Source organism: Thunnus maccoyii, chromosome 18 (genome assembly GCF_910596095.1).
Source record: "Thunnus maccoyii chromosome 18, fThuMac1.1, whole genome shotgun sequence".
NCBI lineage: Eukaryota > Metazoa > Chordata > Actinopteri > Scombriformes > Scombridae > Thunnus > Thunnus maccoyii.
Genome location: NC_056550.1, coordinates 25,391,462 through 25,405,754, shown reverse-complemented (window position 1 = coordinate 25,405,754; position 14,293 = coordinate 25,391,462). Strand labels below are relative to the sequence as shown.

The following is a 14,293-nucleotide window of genomic DNA, read 5'->3' as shown; positions in this document are numbered from 1 at the left end:
CAGATGCTCTGAATCTGCACAAATGAATTCCTGCGTCTGGAAAAGCTGCCAACAGCTGAGACAACAAAGCAGAGCTCAAGAAGAGCTTTGTGATGTCAGAGGAGTAGACAGACATTAGACTTATATGGGCATCATAGATGTTTATGGGAAGCATAGACGACACATAACTCCCCAAAAACATTACTAGAAGCTCACTAACTTTTAACAGCCAATTTCCTGCCACAAAGATAAACTATATGACCAAAAATAAGTCGTGTATTTTTGACCTGAGGAATCTTAATCCTACAGAATAATGATGGTATTTTAGACGTCACTGTTCTTCCATATTTGTGGCGACACTTCTTTCCTGTTTCAAACATAACAACATGACTTATTAAGACAAAAAATGAAGACAGAACACTTTTCCTCTCTTTCTCTCTCTCTCTTTATTCATACATCGACATATAGTCCATCGCACAGAGCGGACAGCGGCCTCTGAAGCGCTGACGACCGGACTTTGCAGTTCTAAAACATGATTCTGACCACCGACGCTTTTTTTCTTTTTTTTTTAAACCGCTTTATACCCAGAGAAGCAAAGTTTCATTAAGATACCAAACACAATGCTTTTCATTCACGTACATGGAAGAGGTGGGACAATTCACAAAGAGCATGATTCCAGTATGTTGAAGAACCCTCCAAATCAAAATACTCCACATGATTTCAGATCTATAAATACATGTTCCAAGTTATTTTTTTTCTTCTTCTTTTCTTTAAATCACTGTACTAATCACTGAGATGCGTCCTCATCGAGATGAGTCGAGACCACGATTGATTGTTTTTCAGCTGCTATTATACTTAACGTGACTGTGCGTCAGTGTGTGTGTGTGTGTGTGTGTGTGTGTGTTTGTGAACAAGAGAGAAACAGAAGTGTGTTAACGTTGATATATTATACAGACATGAACGAAATGAACACCGCGTTTATTGCGACCGGTGTTCTTTGCTTTACAATTCTTCTTCTTCTTTTTTTTTTTAACACTGCAATAAGGGGACCAAGCAAATTTACACGAGGATTTTGTTTTGTTTACTTTGTTGTCTTTTTTTTTTTTTTTTTTTTTTTTTTACTTGTCATGTCTTTATTGTTGCAGACTTGTGTATATTTATTGATGTGTTTTCGTTTCGTCCTGCTGCTATCAATCCATATACATGGGCGAGCTGGGAGAAGCCGGCATCTGATCCAGAACCCTGCAGACGTAACCGGCCACGTCCACCGAGCGCTCCTCGTACATCTGGATGAACGAGTCTTTCTGAGGTGGGGAAGAAAAGAAAAAAAAGACCATTTATACATAAATATAACATAAAACTACTGTCATTAAAACATTCTGAACACTAAAGCAGATAGACATACAAAATACTAGATCAGTTCATTGTTCCCAACTTACCAGTAGCTCTTTGTACTTTGGCCTTTTCGACTCATCCTTTGTAAGGCTGGAGGAAAAACAAATAAACAGTTAAAACATGAGAGGATGCAGTTCAGACATTTGCCCACCAGGGGGACAAAAGAGCAAAGCAGCAGCAGCAGCTGGAAAACCTTCTAACACAGCCAACTTCTAACAGGCTCAATTTTGTGACATTACAACACTGGAGAAAATTCATTTAAAGCGGTGTTTCCTCACCACGCGTTGACAAAGGCGATGAACATGGGGGAAAAGCGCCTCTCCTCCGAGTTGCTGAGTTGCGGCGGGTCTCCCCTCACCACCTGGGTCAACTGGTCGAACACACTGTTCCACTTCGGGTAGGGAAACCGTCCTGTAGCCAGCTCATACTGGAAGACACATCAGACAAACTATGTTGTAACGCTACAAATCAGGTGTGAAGTAACACTGGGAAAACATTAAGGAAGTAAATATAAAAGCATCTGATCTTACACGTGCATCAATAGAAACTGTCATTTAATATAAAATGCAACTGTTTCAGATGTAAACACTGAGCAATAAGGACAGAATTTCAGATCTTTTAATATGTTTTAATGACTTTAAATGAATAAATAGATACTTTTCCAACACTTTAAGGATCTACCTTTAACTGTATCTATAAATATTAAGATAATATTTTTTTTAGAGGCAGGTTAAAACCTACCAGTGTGATTCCCAGACTCCAAACGTCTGAGCGGACGTCGTAGCCTTGCCTGGACGCGCTGGGGTCTATTCTCTCTGGCTAAAAGAAATTAAAAAAGGAAAAAGATTCAGAAACAACAGCAAACACCCAAAAACTCCACACTGAGATTCAAAGAATAAATACAAAATGTTTAAGAGATTTACCTGAAACATACATGTACTTTTAGTTCAAGGAGATGTACATGAAGAAGAGCAACTGTACGTAATATTTTAATTCTATGTCACTAAGATGTTTTGACTGAAGACTGCATGTCAACCTGGTTGATGATGTAATCAATCTGCAACTATTCTGATCATCAAATACTCGTAGTTCATCTTTTTTTTTTGAGCAAAAATGACATTTTCTGGTTGCAGCGTCTCAAATGTGATGATCTGAAGCTTTTTAAGAAATGAAAACAGGTATTTTTAACTGTTTTCTGACAATTTTATAGACAAAACGACTAATCGGTTAATCAAGGAAATAATCTGCAGTTGAATCCATAATGAAAATATTTGAGTTAAGATGAGATGTTGGCTTGTAACACTGAACTATCAGGAAAAAAAGACATAATTTCACACAATTTAATAGCAACTTGTTAAGTGTTTCATATGATATGAGAGGAAGAGTTGCATCATTCTGACTTTTGCAGGTTTTTGGTGAAATTTCCTGAATTAAATCAATTATCAGCTTGAAATTATAATTTTCCTTTGACAAATGAGTTTTTTTTTTATCTGTAAATTCTAACATTTCACATTAAATTGATCAGTAAGACAGTAAGAAAATACTGCTTTAATGATTTTTAACTGTATTTTTCAGGAAATCTGGGAACATCACTGCAATGGAAGGTTTTAAAAAGACTTTATGAAAACCTTACTGAAAATAATCATTAGTTGCTAATAAAAACATGATAACTGGTTCAAAAATCCCTGAGTGAGCACATATTCTGATTATGAGAAACCTGATAAGATGCCTGCAATATGCTTTGACTTACAATATTTGTGCAAACTCACACTTTTAAAACAACTCATCAAAGATTTGAACTGGAGTTATATGATGTGAAAAGTGTTTCTGCACTGCTTTTACGCCTCAAACGCACATGTGGCTTCAACATGTCATTTTTTTCTCATTGTCTCGAGTTCCAGACAAGATTATCAGAAAGAAACAGGTGTTCATGCCCAAAAAAGGTCCAAAACACATTAGTTTCTAGACGTGCACGCCCTTCAGAATACCGAGTCAATTCATCACCTCTGGGCATGTTTTCACCTGCAACAACCAGATGCCATCAGCCCTCCGGCTCACACACCAAGTAGCACGTTCTTTCTTCCTGCAGCTTTTAAACTTCTGCTGATTCTGTCATTTACGACATCATGAAGTGTGTCAAGAAGGCTGCAGAAAAGCTCCTGCCTGCCCTGCTGCCGCGCTGCGATGGAGGAAGCACCTCGCTGGCCCATTTACAGGCCTGAATTAGATGCTGATGTCACCCAACAGAGCGGGACAGTCTGTGCTGCAGCGCTGCTGTGTTTTATGGAACGAGCAGCTGCATACTGCATAGAGCCTGCTCACATCTGCCAAGACCGGGAGTGTTTAGTCTCCACAGTCACAGACTATCAAATGAAAACAGCTTTACTGATGATTAATTTATCAAATAAAAACACTCAGCTTCTATAATGTGAGGATTTTGCATCTTTAACCTTTAACTGATGTTCAGACAAAATAAACAGTTGGAAGAAGACATCTTGGGGTCTAATTGTTTTGATATGTTAGAGACTAAATGACTGATTTAAGGTAATAAATAGTGGAAATAATCATAAATAAAAAGTGTAAATGATCATAATTTATGATGTGAGAAAGACACTGAATCGGATGTGCAGTTCATCACGTACGCTAGCTTTTGTCTAGTTTTTTTTGTGTGTTTTTTTTGTCTGCAAATCCATAAATAAATCACATCATGAATCAGCCAAACAAAACCACAAAACCGTGACAAAACTGAAACTCCACGAAGACACAGATAAGAGCAACCGTCGATCCGACGTGACTTCGTTATCTGAATGAACCCCGAGGTAAAGAACGTTTTTCTATACTTTATCGTAACCGCGTATCCAAACAACGCTGAGGTCAGTTTTTTTTTTTATGTCATTAAACCTGCAGCCACCTGATGATCAAAACACCTGAGCGAGTGAAAACAAGAAACCGGAGATGAGATTCCTTCGCTGTGAGCTCACGGTCGTGGGAAGCTCCACAGCGGCGTCGTTCAGACCCGAGTCATGAATGAAGCACCCTGCCTTGGCCTTTCAGAGTGTGTGTGTGTGTGTGTGTGTGTGTGTGTGTGTTGGTCCTGATAGCCCCTACCCAAATTTAGAATGGAAACTGCTGTGGAGGAGGAGGAGGAGGAGGAGGGAGAGCCCCCAAGCTGACGTCAACGTAACCCCCCCGGACAGAAAATAACCTCGAGTGATGACGACATGGTGAGATCACCTCTTTGTAACACTGGAGGTTTGGATAACAGCCCCGTAAACAAGCGGCAGAGGAAGCACTGAGATGATTAGTTGATGATTTGATTAGTTGATGAGACAGAAAATGAATAAACATCTATTTATTTTTTGCAAACGTGCAACACAATCAGCTTCTTAACTGTGAAAATGTACAACTTTTCTTTGTTTTATATCACTGTTGTTGGAATTTTGGAGAGTTTTTCACTATTATTTGGCATTTTATAGATAAAACGATGGACTTTTTTGGATTTTTTTGGACATTGCCTGTCATGGAGAGTACTACTCAGCCTACAAACCCCCTCCCTCCTTCCCTCCTCCAAAAAACTGATGATGTCATAGTGAGGTCATCAGGTTGATATGTTGATGTATCCTGCATGTCGATGCCGGAAGGGATTATGTAGGCCTATATGACACTAAAAATGATAATACACCATCGGCATTACAATTAGTAGGTCAATATTACCCATAAGTCCTTGTGAAACCACTCTTTGATCTGCCTGAAGTCGCTATGTTTGTTCAGGAGCAGCTACAAGATGCATCCAAGCATCTAAATACTATGGAGCCATTTGGTTACAACCATCAGAATAATAGGGCTGTAGTCAACCAATGTAACGGGACAGAGTAATGGGACAGAGTGCACAGTACACTCGGCAGCCACACATTTCTCTGTTCTGTATTTCTCTGTTTTGTGTCTTCAGGTTATGCTAACCCACTGTTGCTAACTTTGGAGCTAACCCCCTTTACTTTTCCAGCATTTGGGGAAACGACAGACGTGACTTTTTAGCATTTATTACCTGACACACTGTAGTCTGTACTGTACATTTACTGCCAGACTGACAACTTACCACTAACCCTTTCCTCTGCCCCGCTCGCATCCACCGTTACTTCTCTGATCCTCGCTCTTTCCCGCTTGCCACGCAAACATACTCCTTAACGGAGCCGCGCGACCAGTGGTTTCCCAGGCAACGACAGAGGTTGACTCGCGTACCGGAACAACGCTGCACAGAGACTCCCAAACGCTGTCGATTTCAATGTTATCAGATATTAAAAAAAATTTTTTTGGCCTGGCGGGGGTTCTCGTTGTGTCATTATGGAGAAACACAGATTCAGTAAACGTTCAGTACGTTGAGTAACCGTTGAGAACGGTTAGACCCAGCAGTTTCCATTAAGTTGGGCGAGTTCAAAGTTGTGAAAACAACGGGGGTGTTTTGAATACACCCCCGTTGTTTTCACAGGTAATTTGTTAGTCTGTCCCTCCCGCCGCAGGAAATAATGGATTACTCCTGGAAAGCTGTTGATGTAGCACTTTTCTCTTTATGAAAATAACACGGAGATTATTCGACCAATGAGAATTTAGTCAGACGAGAGCATATCGACCAACTAATCGACCAGTCGACCAGCAGACTACAGAATAAAGTATGATATTAATGTTTGCGGTGCTAATCAGGTCACAGAATACAGTGAAAAGCTGTTAACGTGTAATTTTGAGATCCGGAAGTCATTATAATGAGATATTTAAGTCATAATTACCAGATAAAGGCCTCCATTTTTTTTTCTTGGGTGAATGCAATGTACTTCTGTAAAAATCACAAGAGTTTTGGGAGATTGTCCAGTTGGTCACCTTCGCCAGAGAATTCATAATGTACCACATACAGTTTTTTTGTATGATTTTAGCGTCAAAGCTCATCTCTCACAGCAAAACCCCAGTGTTTACTTACCGCCATGTACGGTCTGCATCCCGCGTCTCTGGTTTTGGCGATGGAGTCCACCAGCTGACCACTGATGCCAAAGTCGCACAGCTTTATGTTGCCGTTCCTGTCCAGGAGGATGTTCGACGGCTTAATGTCTGAGTGAGCGAAGGTCGAAGAGAAAAACAGGAGATGAAGAGACACGTAAAGATGCGCCGAAAAAAAAAAAAACAGGACAGGAGAACGTCTGGTATCGTCTTACCTCTGTGTATTATTTTCAAGTTTTCTTTTAAGTGGTTAAGTGCTTTCACAGTCTGCAATGTGCAAAAGAAAAAAACTGTTATTAGTAGCAGAAAATGGTGATCGGGCTTCTTTATTTTTTGAAAAAAAGTTTCGCAAAAAACTTACAGCTAATGTTATTTTCCCTAAGATTTCTTCTGGAATCACGTCGTCTAATGAGCAATATACAAATTTGTAAAATTTGTCTAACGAGGTAGCCATAAGTTCCATACAAATCCAACAGTCACCCTGAAACACAAGAAATCATTCAGTCATTTACAGGTTGAAAAGTGAAATATATCACTGCTTTACTCAGCCTAATAACAATTAAATAATTAAATACATACAAAACGTGATTTAAATTCACCTCTCTGAAAAGAGCGCCATAAAACTGCACAATGTAAGGACAATCACTACTCCTCATGACCACGTCCAAGTCCATCAGCAGCTGCTTCTGTTCCTTTTCATCAACCGTTGACCTAATTCTCTGTGATAGAGACAAAACAAAGTACAATCAAAGACTTTGTTCAAACTATAAAGCACTCAGTGAGCACAAAGCTCCGCTGAGGCTAAACAATCCTTTTAAAGAGGACGTATCAAGCACATTTCCAAGTCTACATTCTTATTCTGGAGCTCTACTGGAATATCTTTGCATGATTTACAGTTCAAAAACCTCCTTATTTATCTTATACTCGTCCTTTATACAGCCCCTCAGTTCAGCCTCTGTCTGAAACAGGCCGTTTTAGCTCCTGTCTCTTTAAGGCCCGCCTCCTGATGAGACCACTCTCTTCTGATTGGTCAGCTTCTGGAAGCTCCCTCCTCCTCTGAAGGCTACGTAAACAAACTATAGTAGCAGGATTTCACTTCCCGTGGAACAATCATAACAACAAAGGCTGCAGAACGGACGGCCGTATGTGGGCGTGTGAACAATCTGACATCATCAGGAAGGAGGAAGTAGAAGTAACTTTGCTTTTGACTTGCAGGGAGCATTTTTAGATACGTTCGCCTCAAGATTTAGAGCTGTGACCATGTTTAACACACAGCTAACATTATAACAGTGAAAAAATAACAGAAATTCACAAAAAGCATGATATGTCCCCTTTAAATGTCCTATTTTACTAACTGTAGATATGTTAATGTTTTAATCTGGATCTAAGTTTCCTGCTTAGTTCTCCGGTGAGGACAAAGACAGATAAATGATCACCTTGACCGCCATGATCTGGTTACTCGGCTTGTGCACCATCTTGTTGACGGAGCCGTAAGCCCCTCGGCCGATCTCGCCCAAATCTTTGAGATCCTCGGCCGTGAAATCCCAGTGCTGCTCCGGGGAGATCTTCAACTTTCCTGATGACTCGATGCTGTGCGTTCTCAGCCTCTCTCTGACGAAGGTTATTATGCAAAATTTTAAAAAAAGATTGACAGTCTTAATGTGGGTTCATAATGTGGGTTGGTTTTCAGGGATGAGATGAGATGAGAATCCCGCAGGTTTACTCACATGTGCGGGTTCTGAAAGGGCGGCCCCGCCGTGTTCAGTGTGAATCTAGTCGTGGGTTTGATCGGAGGGTTGGCAAAGTTCAGCTTCAGGGCTTTGCGTTTACCTAAGCGGGAGAGGAAACCGCAAAATGAGGGAGGCCAGATTTTAAGTGAAGCGACACAACGTTGAGGACTGAGCAAGAAGCCAGAAGCAAATTCATCCCACATGAAAGGCCGGACTGATAAGTGAGTGAAAACAACACAAACCATAAAATGAGATAACACACGCAATGAGGAGACAAGTAAATTTATCCAAATTTACTCAAATCCATGAGGTCATGCTTTCCATTCAGCAAGGGAATAAAAACTGGATGATTTACATTATTTATACCAAATTTGCTGTCAAGTTTCCAACAAATACTCACCTTTAAGCCTTTAATTGTGTTGTTGGGGATTCTATATTTATCTTATTGTCAACAAATCCCATGAAAAAAACAAAACTAATATTGAATTCTGGGCACTGTAGTTTATTTTGAGTAAAGGTTCAAGGTTCATCTTGTCATTATACGGTGCAGGATCGCACAATGAAATTCAGATGCAGCTCCTCTATGCTGCACACATAGACAATGTATTTACAATAGAATATTAATATAGAAAAGTAGCACTAAGGAAGAAATTATAAAAGGAAAAACTACATTATATTTATAGGGAATATACAGTTACTGTGCATTTTACATACAAATTTGCACATTATAATGCAAAAAAAGGTATGTAATGTGCATAAGAAGACTTAAAATAACAGAATATTCATGCAAATTAAAGCGTCCTGCTGCAGTAAAAAAAATCACTGGAGCAACAAATGTTGCTGCTGAAAATAGTCCCCAACAAAGGCACCATTTCCTCCTTTTTGAGTAACATTTGCTAAAAACTAGAGTGACCAGCTGTTCCAGGAAACTAAAGTCTTTAAAAAAAAAAGAAAAAAGAAACTAGGTATTTATGAACTTATTTGGTAGCTGAGAGACAGATTGTTGATTTTGGTCTTTTCATGGGATTTGTTGACATAAGACAGTAACACCAGAATTATCTTTTAACATTTATTTATTATATACTTTATGCTACTAATAATTTCAAGATCTAATTGATGCTGTTCAGCCTTACAAAGAAGCTTTATTTGCACAACTTTGGCTACTAGCATTTACAGTCAAGACAGCGGGTTTATCGTATGTTAAAGTTCAGATTAGATTATAATTAAATTCCAATTAGTAGACATGATTTCTTTTTATACTGGTGTCACCTCTTTAGCAGCAGCTGATTATATGAGACAATTAATCAGTGTGCTGCTTTCTGAATTTGTTCATCACCTTCTTGCAGGTCTACCTACATGTGAATCCTTTATTTCGATGCAAAAACAGAAACATGCTGCTAAGATCCCAAAACGCCTACACCCATAATGCACACACACACACAGGTAAACATGAGATGGAGGGGGGAGGGGGGGGGATAAAAAGAAAACACTAATATCTCTTAATGGAGACATGCTTCTCAAGGCCAACTGCTTTGATTTCACCTTGAATCGAAGGGAAAAGCGCTCGCTCCGACGCTCGCTCCGCCCCCCAAAAACACCACAAGAATGTTCGGATTCCAATAAATGGAAAACATCGTTCGAAACGACAACTCTCCAGTGTGCTCCTTGTCTCGACAAGCAAGCGCTATGCTGAGGTGCACCCATGCCAAGAAAAAAAAAAAAAAAGGCAAACCGGTTGAGAAAAAAAAAAAAAAAAATGTGACAACACTACAGGCACTACTTTTGCTTGTTAGTTGCACACTGAAAACCAGTAAGGTAGAGCTTCCATTAGAGGATTTAACTGGGGATTAAATTAATTAGTTGGCAGAAACAAGAGGATTTTTGTGCCAAAATATCAATGGAAGCTCTGAGTTTTAGGCTTGTGCCGATCAGGACTAATAAAACAGGCTTTTGACAAGAAACTGCACTTTCTCATATCCCTGTAAGCTAAGCATTAAAGGACAAGTTTGCAGTTTTTCAAGTCAGGTGTTCATTTGACACCTTGAAGATTTGAAAAACCGTGAACCCGTCCTTTAAGAATCAGACCCCCCCCCCCCAACTCGGCTGCCGGCACAAGCCTACATGAACCCATCAGAAGTCTTCACTCGGATTAGTTGAGAACAGCAGGACAGACTCCCCCATACCAGACTGTCAGGCGGAAACAAAGGGATGAGAACTGTTGGTGCTGAAGCAAAAGAGGTTTGGCTTACTTGGGGGAGCTCCAGACAGGTTTATCTGAAAGCCTAGAGGTGAGAAGACAGCTTTTATTTTTCCCTTCATAGTTTTCACCTTCAGTTTTGCCAGCTTGTTATGTCTTTCCTCAGGAGGAGGTTTTGTTAGTAAAACCTCCCCTTGCTTGATGACAGATTCTTAAAAAAGAACAAAAAATTTAAAAATCAACTCTTGCTGAAAATAAAAAAAGGCGTCCATTTCATCCAAAAACAACCCGGAAAAAAAAAAAAAAAAGGACTGAAACATCCTGCAGTTTCAGGGCTGATAAATAACCTCAGAGAAATTGGCCTTGCTTTGCTGAGTCATCAAACATACTTCTACTGCGGGGTTAAACGCAGTTTTCTGGAGGGTAACGTATCAGCATGCATTTATGAGACAAATCCTGCACAAGCACTTGGATATGGTGACGTATGACAGCAAACAAAAGGACACAAAATGACCTGCAGATGAAAAGAAACAAAAAAGTGGGGGATCTAGAAGTGAGCGTGAACATGAAACACATTTTTTAGTTTAATACATATTTTCTTGGGAGAGCTCACCATCGTTCAGCATCATGTCAGGAGTTAGGAAACATTAGTTAGCAGCATTAAGGTACAAAAAAAGATGAAATACAGTCAGGGAAATGTGGATAAAAATAGAATTATACAACAGCATTTACTCCTTGGTTATTACTGCTGTTATGTCTTATTAGAGTAGCATCTATCAGGGATATCAAATTAACATGCAACTCAGTTATAAATCTGATTATGTTCATGTGAAATCAAGAAAAAAATCAAAGTGCTGTCTGACATCATCAGGACTTTTATAAACTAGTAGGTAAAAAGTCAAACTCTATTCTAAACTATATTCTACTCTATTCTACTATCTGATCATTTTGCTTATCTCTTCCCACAACTTGTCATTTTCCTTCTAGACTGAACCGTTTCATTGGATTTCTCATCTTTCTCTACCAAGTCAATGAAATGTGTAGCTACCTGTTTCACTCTGACATCTCCAGCAGGTGTTGGACTCTGAAAAGTTAAAACGAGACATTGTTTGTACAGAAATACAACGTTGGAATGAGCAGATGGTTTAGTGGAGACCAGTTCAGATATTTCTGCTGAACAACAGTAACAACAACAACATAAATACGGATGTGACATATAGATATTTATTCATATATTATAGTTAGGACACATGCACTCATATGTTTTATACTCTTTTATCTATTACTATTGCTTTTAATTTTTATGTCTAGAAGCTGAAACCTGAGATTTTTACTCTCTTCTACTTGTGTAATGAGATGTAACAATAAAGAAACTTGAACTTGAACAACTGTACAGAACAGAATGAACCCTATTACACTAAAATTAGACTCAAATGTATTCGATTCAATTTGATTTTGCGTACCGGCGACCACAAACACAAGATGTAGCGTGATGTCTGATCATTTCTCAGTTGTGAAAGTGTTTTGATAAATTCAGCATATATAACACTCACATAGATCCCAATGCATTTGTGTGAAAGAGGTATGAAGCCTAATTTAGCAATAAGAGGCGTTAACGGTGCTATAACACGGCGCTATAACTCTACATGTTTACTGGGAGGTTTGCATCACTTCAGTGGAGTATCTTCAAAGATCAAAAAGATCTCGCTATGTACGGTCACAAAGAATGTAATCATGAGTAACCGGATTTCTTTAAATGCACCAACTCAGACAGAATGGATCACTGAAGCAATAGAGATGATTAAATTAGAAAAGGAAGCCTTTAGATTGCACAATAATGATACATGGGCACCAGTGGAAAAGTACTTAATGTCACTATGAAAAAAAAAAAATCAATCAAAAACAACTATTTCTATTTTATTTTATTTTTTTCTCTTTTTTAACCTAAGTTAATAATTGTTGTCTTTTCTATCAGTGCTGCTCTGCAGTATTAACATTGCATGACACAGTGAGAACAGGAGGAGAATAAGATTTAGTAATAAGGTTTATGACTGATATTGTTTGAGAGGTGGGTAAATTGGTTTGGGGGGTGCTAGAGATGGTAGGACTCACTTATTTGTTAATTAAATGTCAGAATTCTGTATTTTCTGTTTGTATTTTGGTGAGACAATTAAAAAAGGGGGGAGAAAAATGAGGATGCTGTAATTCAAACAGATGATGTAATACTGATTAAATGTACGCGGAATAGCGTATTTTTACCTATTGCAAGATTTTACAAAAAAATATATTTTTAAATCGGCTTCTATGGCACATTTAGCTTTAGTTGCGACTTTAAACTGCCATTTTTCTGAATGGAGTTTGGCGAGATTGCCCCCCCCAAGAGAGAACCTGAATGCAACGCGGGTACAAAATGTCAAAAAAAATGGTAACAAGGACATTAAATTAATTATGCAAGGCGTAAGGAAAATTAATAATTCTCTATTTGAAAGATCTGGAGATCGATCAGTTGGTTGATTATTACTGCTCCGCTCCCCTTGGGAATATTTTTCAGTCCTGGGAGCAGCCTGAGCCTCCCACGGCTGGCCCTGCTAACATTAACCTTCACTGCAGCAGAATGTGAAGTCGCAGATATTTCCACACCTGCCTGCACTCACCCTGCATGCTGCTCACGGTGGTGATGTGCTGAGGCTGGGGCTGGTGGTGGTGGTGCGCTGCGGAGCCTGGGTTATTGCCGCTCGGTGTTGTTGAGTTGTTCGGACCGTGAGTCGCCATTGTTGTGTGTTTGAATTCCATCAGCAGCGCCGCCGGGGCTGCAATGCAGAGAGACACGGAGAGCAACTTCACCCTCCCTGCAGGAATAATTACTGCCTCACTCACGTCAACTTCACCGCAACACACGCACAGAGAGACCGCAGAACAGTTTAAAATGTGTTAAATTGTTAAGTTGTAGTTGTTTTGTTTGTTTTTAAAGTTCTGTGTTACGTTAAAAGCTACCCGTGTAGTAACGTTAACGAAAACAAACACCCAGCTAGGCTAAGCTAACTAAACTGGCCGAGAAGCTTTACGACCCGCAATCAGCTGACCAAGTGACACTGACATGTCAACACCCACCGACAAGCTAGCGGCAGTTAGCCAACACAACACCGGATGTGACGCATTTCGTCGTCTTCTTCGTTGGTTTTACTGGCGGACTACAAACCAACGTTAAAGTTGCATGCCGCCACCTGCTGTATCAGAGTGTGTAATATGATGACTTTAAACAACAAAAACAAACAAACACTTTATAAATAAGTTGTATTCTGGATAACAAACTTGTTCCGTTTAAATATTTAAAATTAGTGATGTTACATGTTTTTTCTTCTTCGTTGGTTTTACTTGTGGACTACAAACAAACGTTAAAGCTGCATGCCGCCACCTGCTGTATCAGAGTGTGTAATATCATGACTTTAAACAACAAAAACAAACCCAAAAAAAAAGTTTTTTGAAGAAGTTATTTTCTGGATGTTAAACCTGTTTCATTTAAATATTTAAATAAAGAAATGTTACGTGTTTTTGTTTTGAAATAAATTTAAAAAATTCCAGTTTAATTTCTCAGTAGTCACATACATTGAAGTAAAATTCAGTTTCTCCCAGACCAAAAACAGTGCACCTGCAAAATAAAACGATTTCAACAAACTTAACCACTAAAAACATAAGATTACTAAAAAAATATACTTAAGACAGTTTCAGAAACATTAAGTAAAGCAATTATATAACTACACTCAAGTACAAGAATGAATAAAAGCTGTTTAAAATAGCAACAAAGGTAAACAAGTGCAATGAGTTTGCAGCATTTTACTTTGCTGGTTGAAAGGCATTTTATTGCTGTGAAAGGAAGGCAGTCAGCCCAGACTGCATCTGCAGCCAATTAATCATCGTTTTCAGTCTTTTTTTCTCCTCCGATTCCAGCTTCTTAAATGTGAATATTTTCTGGTTTCTTTAGTCTTCTATAATAGTAAACTGAATA

At 39.0% G+C, this 14,293-nt stretch overlaps 1 protein-coding gene across 3 annotated transcripts; it reads right to left on the bottom strand.

Annotated features, from left to right (window-relative positions):
• Nucleotides 1–1,073: 1,073 nt before the first annotated feature.
• map2k4a (mitogen-activated protein kinase kinase 4a) lies at nucleotides 1,074–13,494 on the bottom strand. Of its 3 annotated transcripts, XM_042393135.1 has the most exons (14): nucleotides 13,399–13,494; nucleotides 12,942–13,097; nucleotides 11,336–11,371; nucleotides 10,340–10,372; nucleotides 8,088–8,190; nucleotides 7,797–7,971; nucleotides 6,960–7,079; nucleotides 6,722–6,841; nucleotides 6,576–6,627; nucleotides 6,344–6,471; nucleotides 2,116–2,193; nucleotides 1,653–1,801; nucleotides 1,419–1,464; nucleotides 1,074–1,283 (listed from the first exon to the last, which is right to left on the bottom strand). In XM_042393135.1, exons 2-14 carry the CDS (start codon nucleotides 13,078–13,080, stop codon nucleotides 1,170–1,172), a joined length of 1,293 nt encoding a protein of 430 aa, XP_042249069.1. In that variant the 5' UTR covers nucleotides 13,081–13,097; nucleotides 13,399–13,494; the 3' UTR covers nucleotides 1,074–1,169. The 3 variants fall into 3 exon arrangements, with proteins under 3 accessions (XP_042249069.1, XP_042249067.1, XP_042249070.1); XM_042393133.1 differs by lacking the exon at nucleotides 13,399–13,494 and having other exon boundaries at nucleotides 12,942–13,378; XM_042393136.1 differs by lacking the exons at nucleotides 10,340–10,372; nucleotides 13,399–13,494 and having other exon boundaries at nucleotides 12,942–13,378.
• Between the last annotated feature and the right edge of the window lie 799 nt (nucleotides 13,495–14,293).

Bases quoted from the DNA above. Each gene is read 5' to 3' on its own strand.
- map2k4a (XM_042393135.1), bottom strand. From the start codon at position 13,080: ATGGAATTCAAACACACAACAATGGCGACTCACGGTCCGAACAACTCA. The intron at 10,373-11,335 runs GTAGCTACACAT...TCTCACCTCTAG, and splicing joins GAGATGTCAGAGTGAAACAG to GCTTTCAGATAAACCTGTCT. The intron at 6,472-6,575 runs GTAAGACGATAC...TCGCTCACTCAG, and splicing joins CTTGAAAATAATACACAGAG to ACATTAAGCCGTCGAACATC.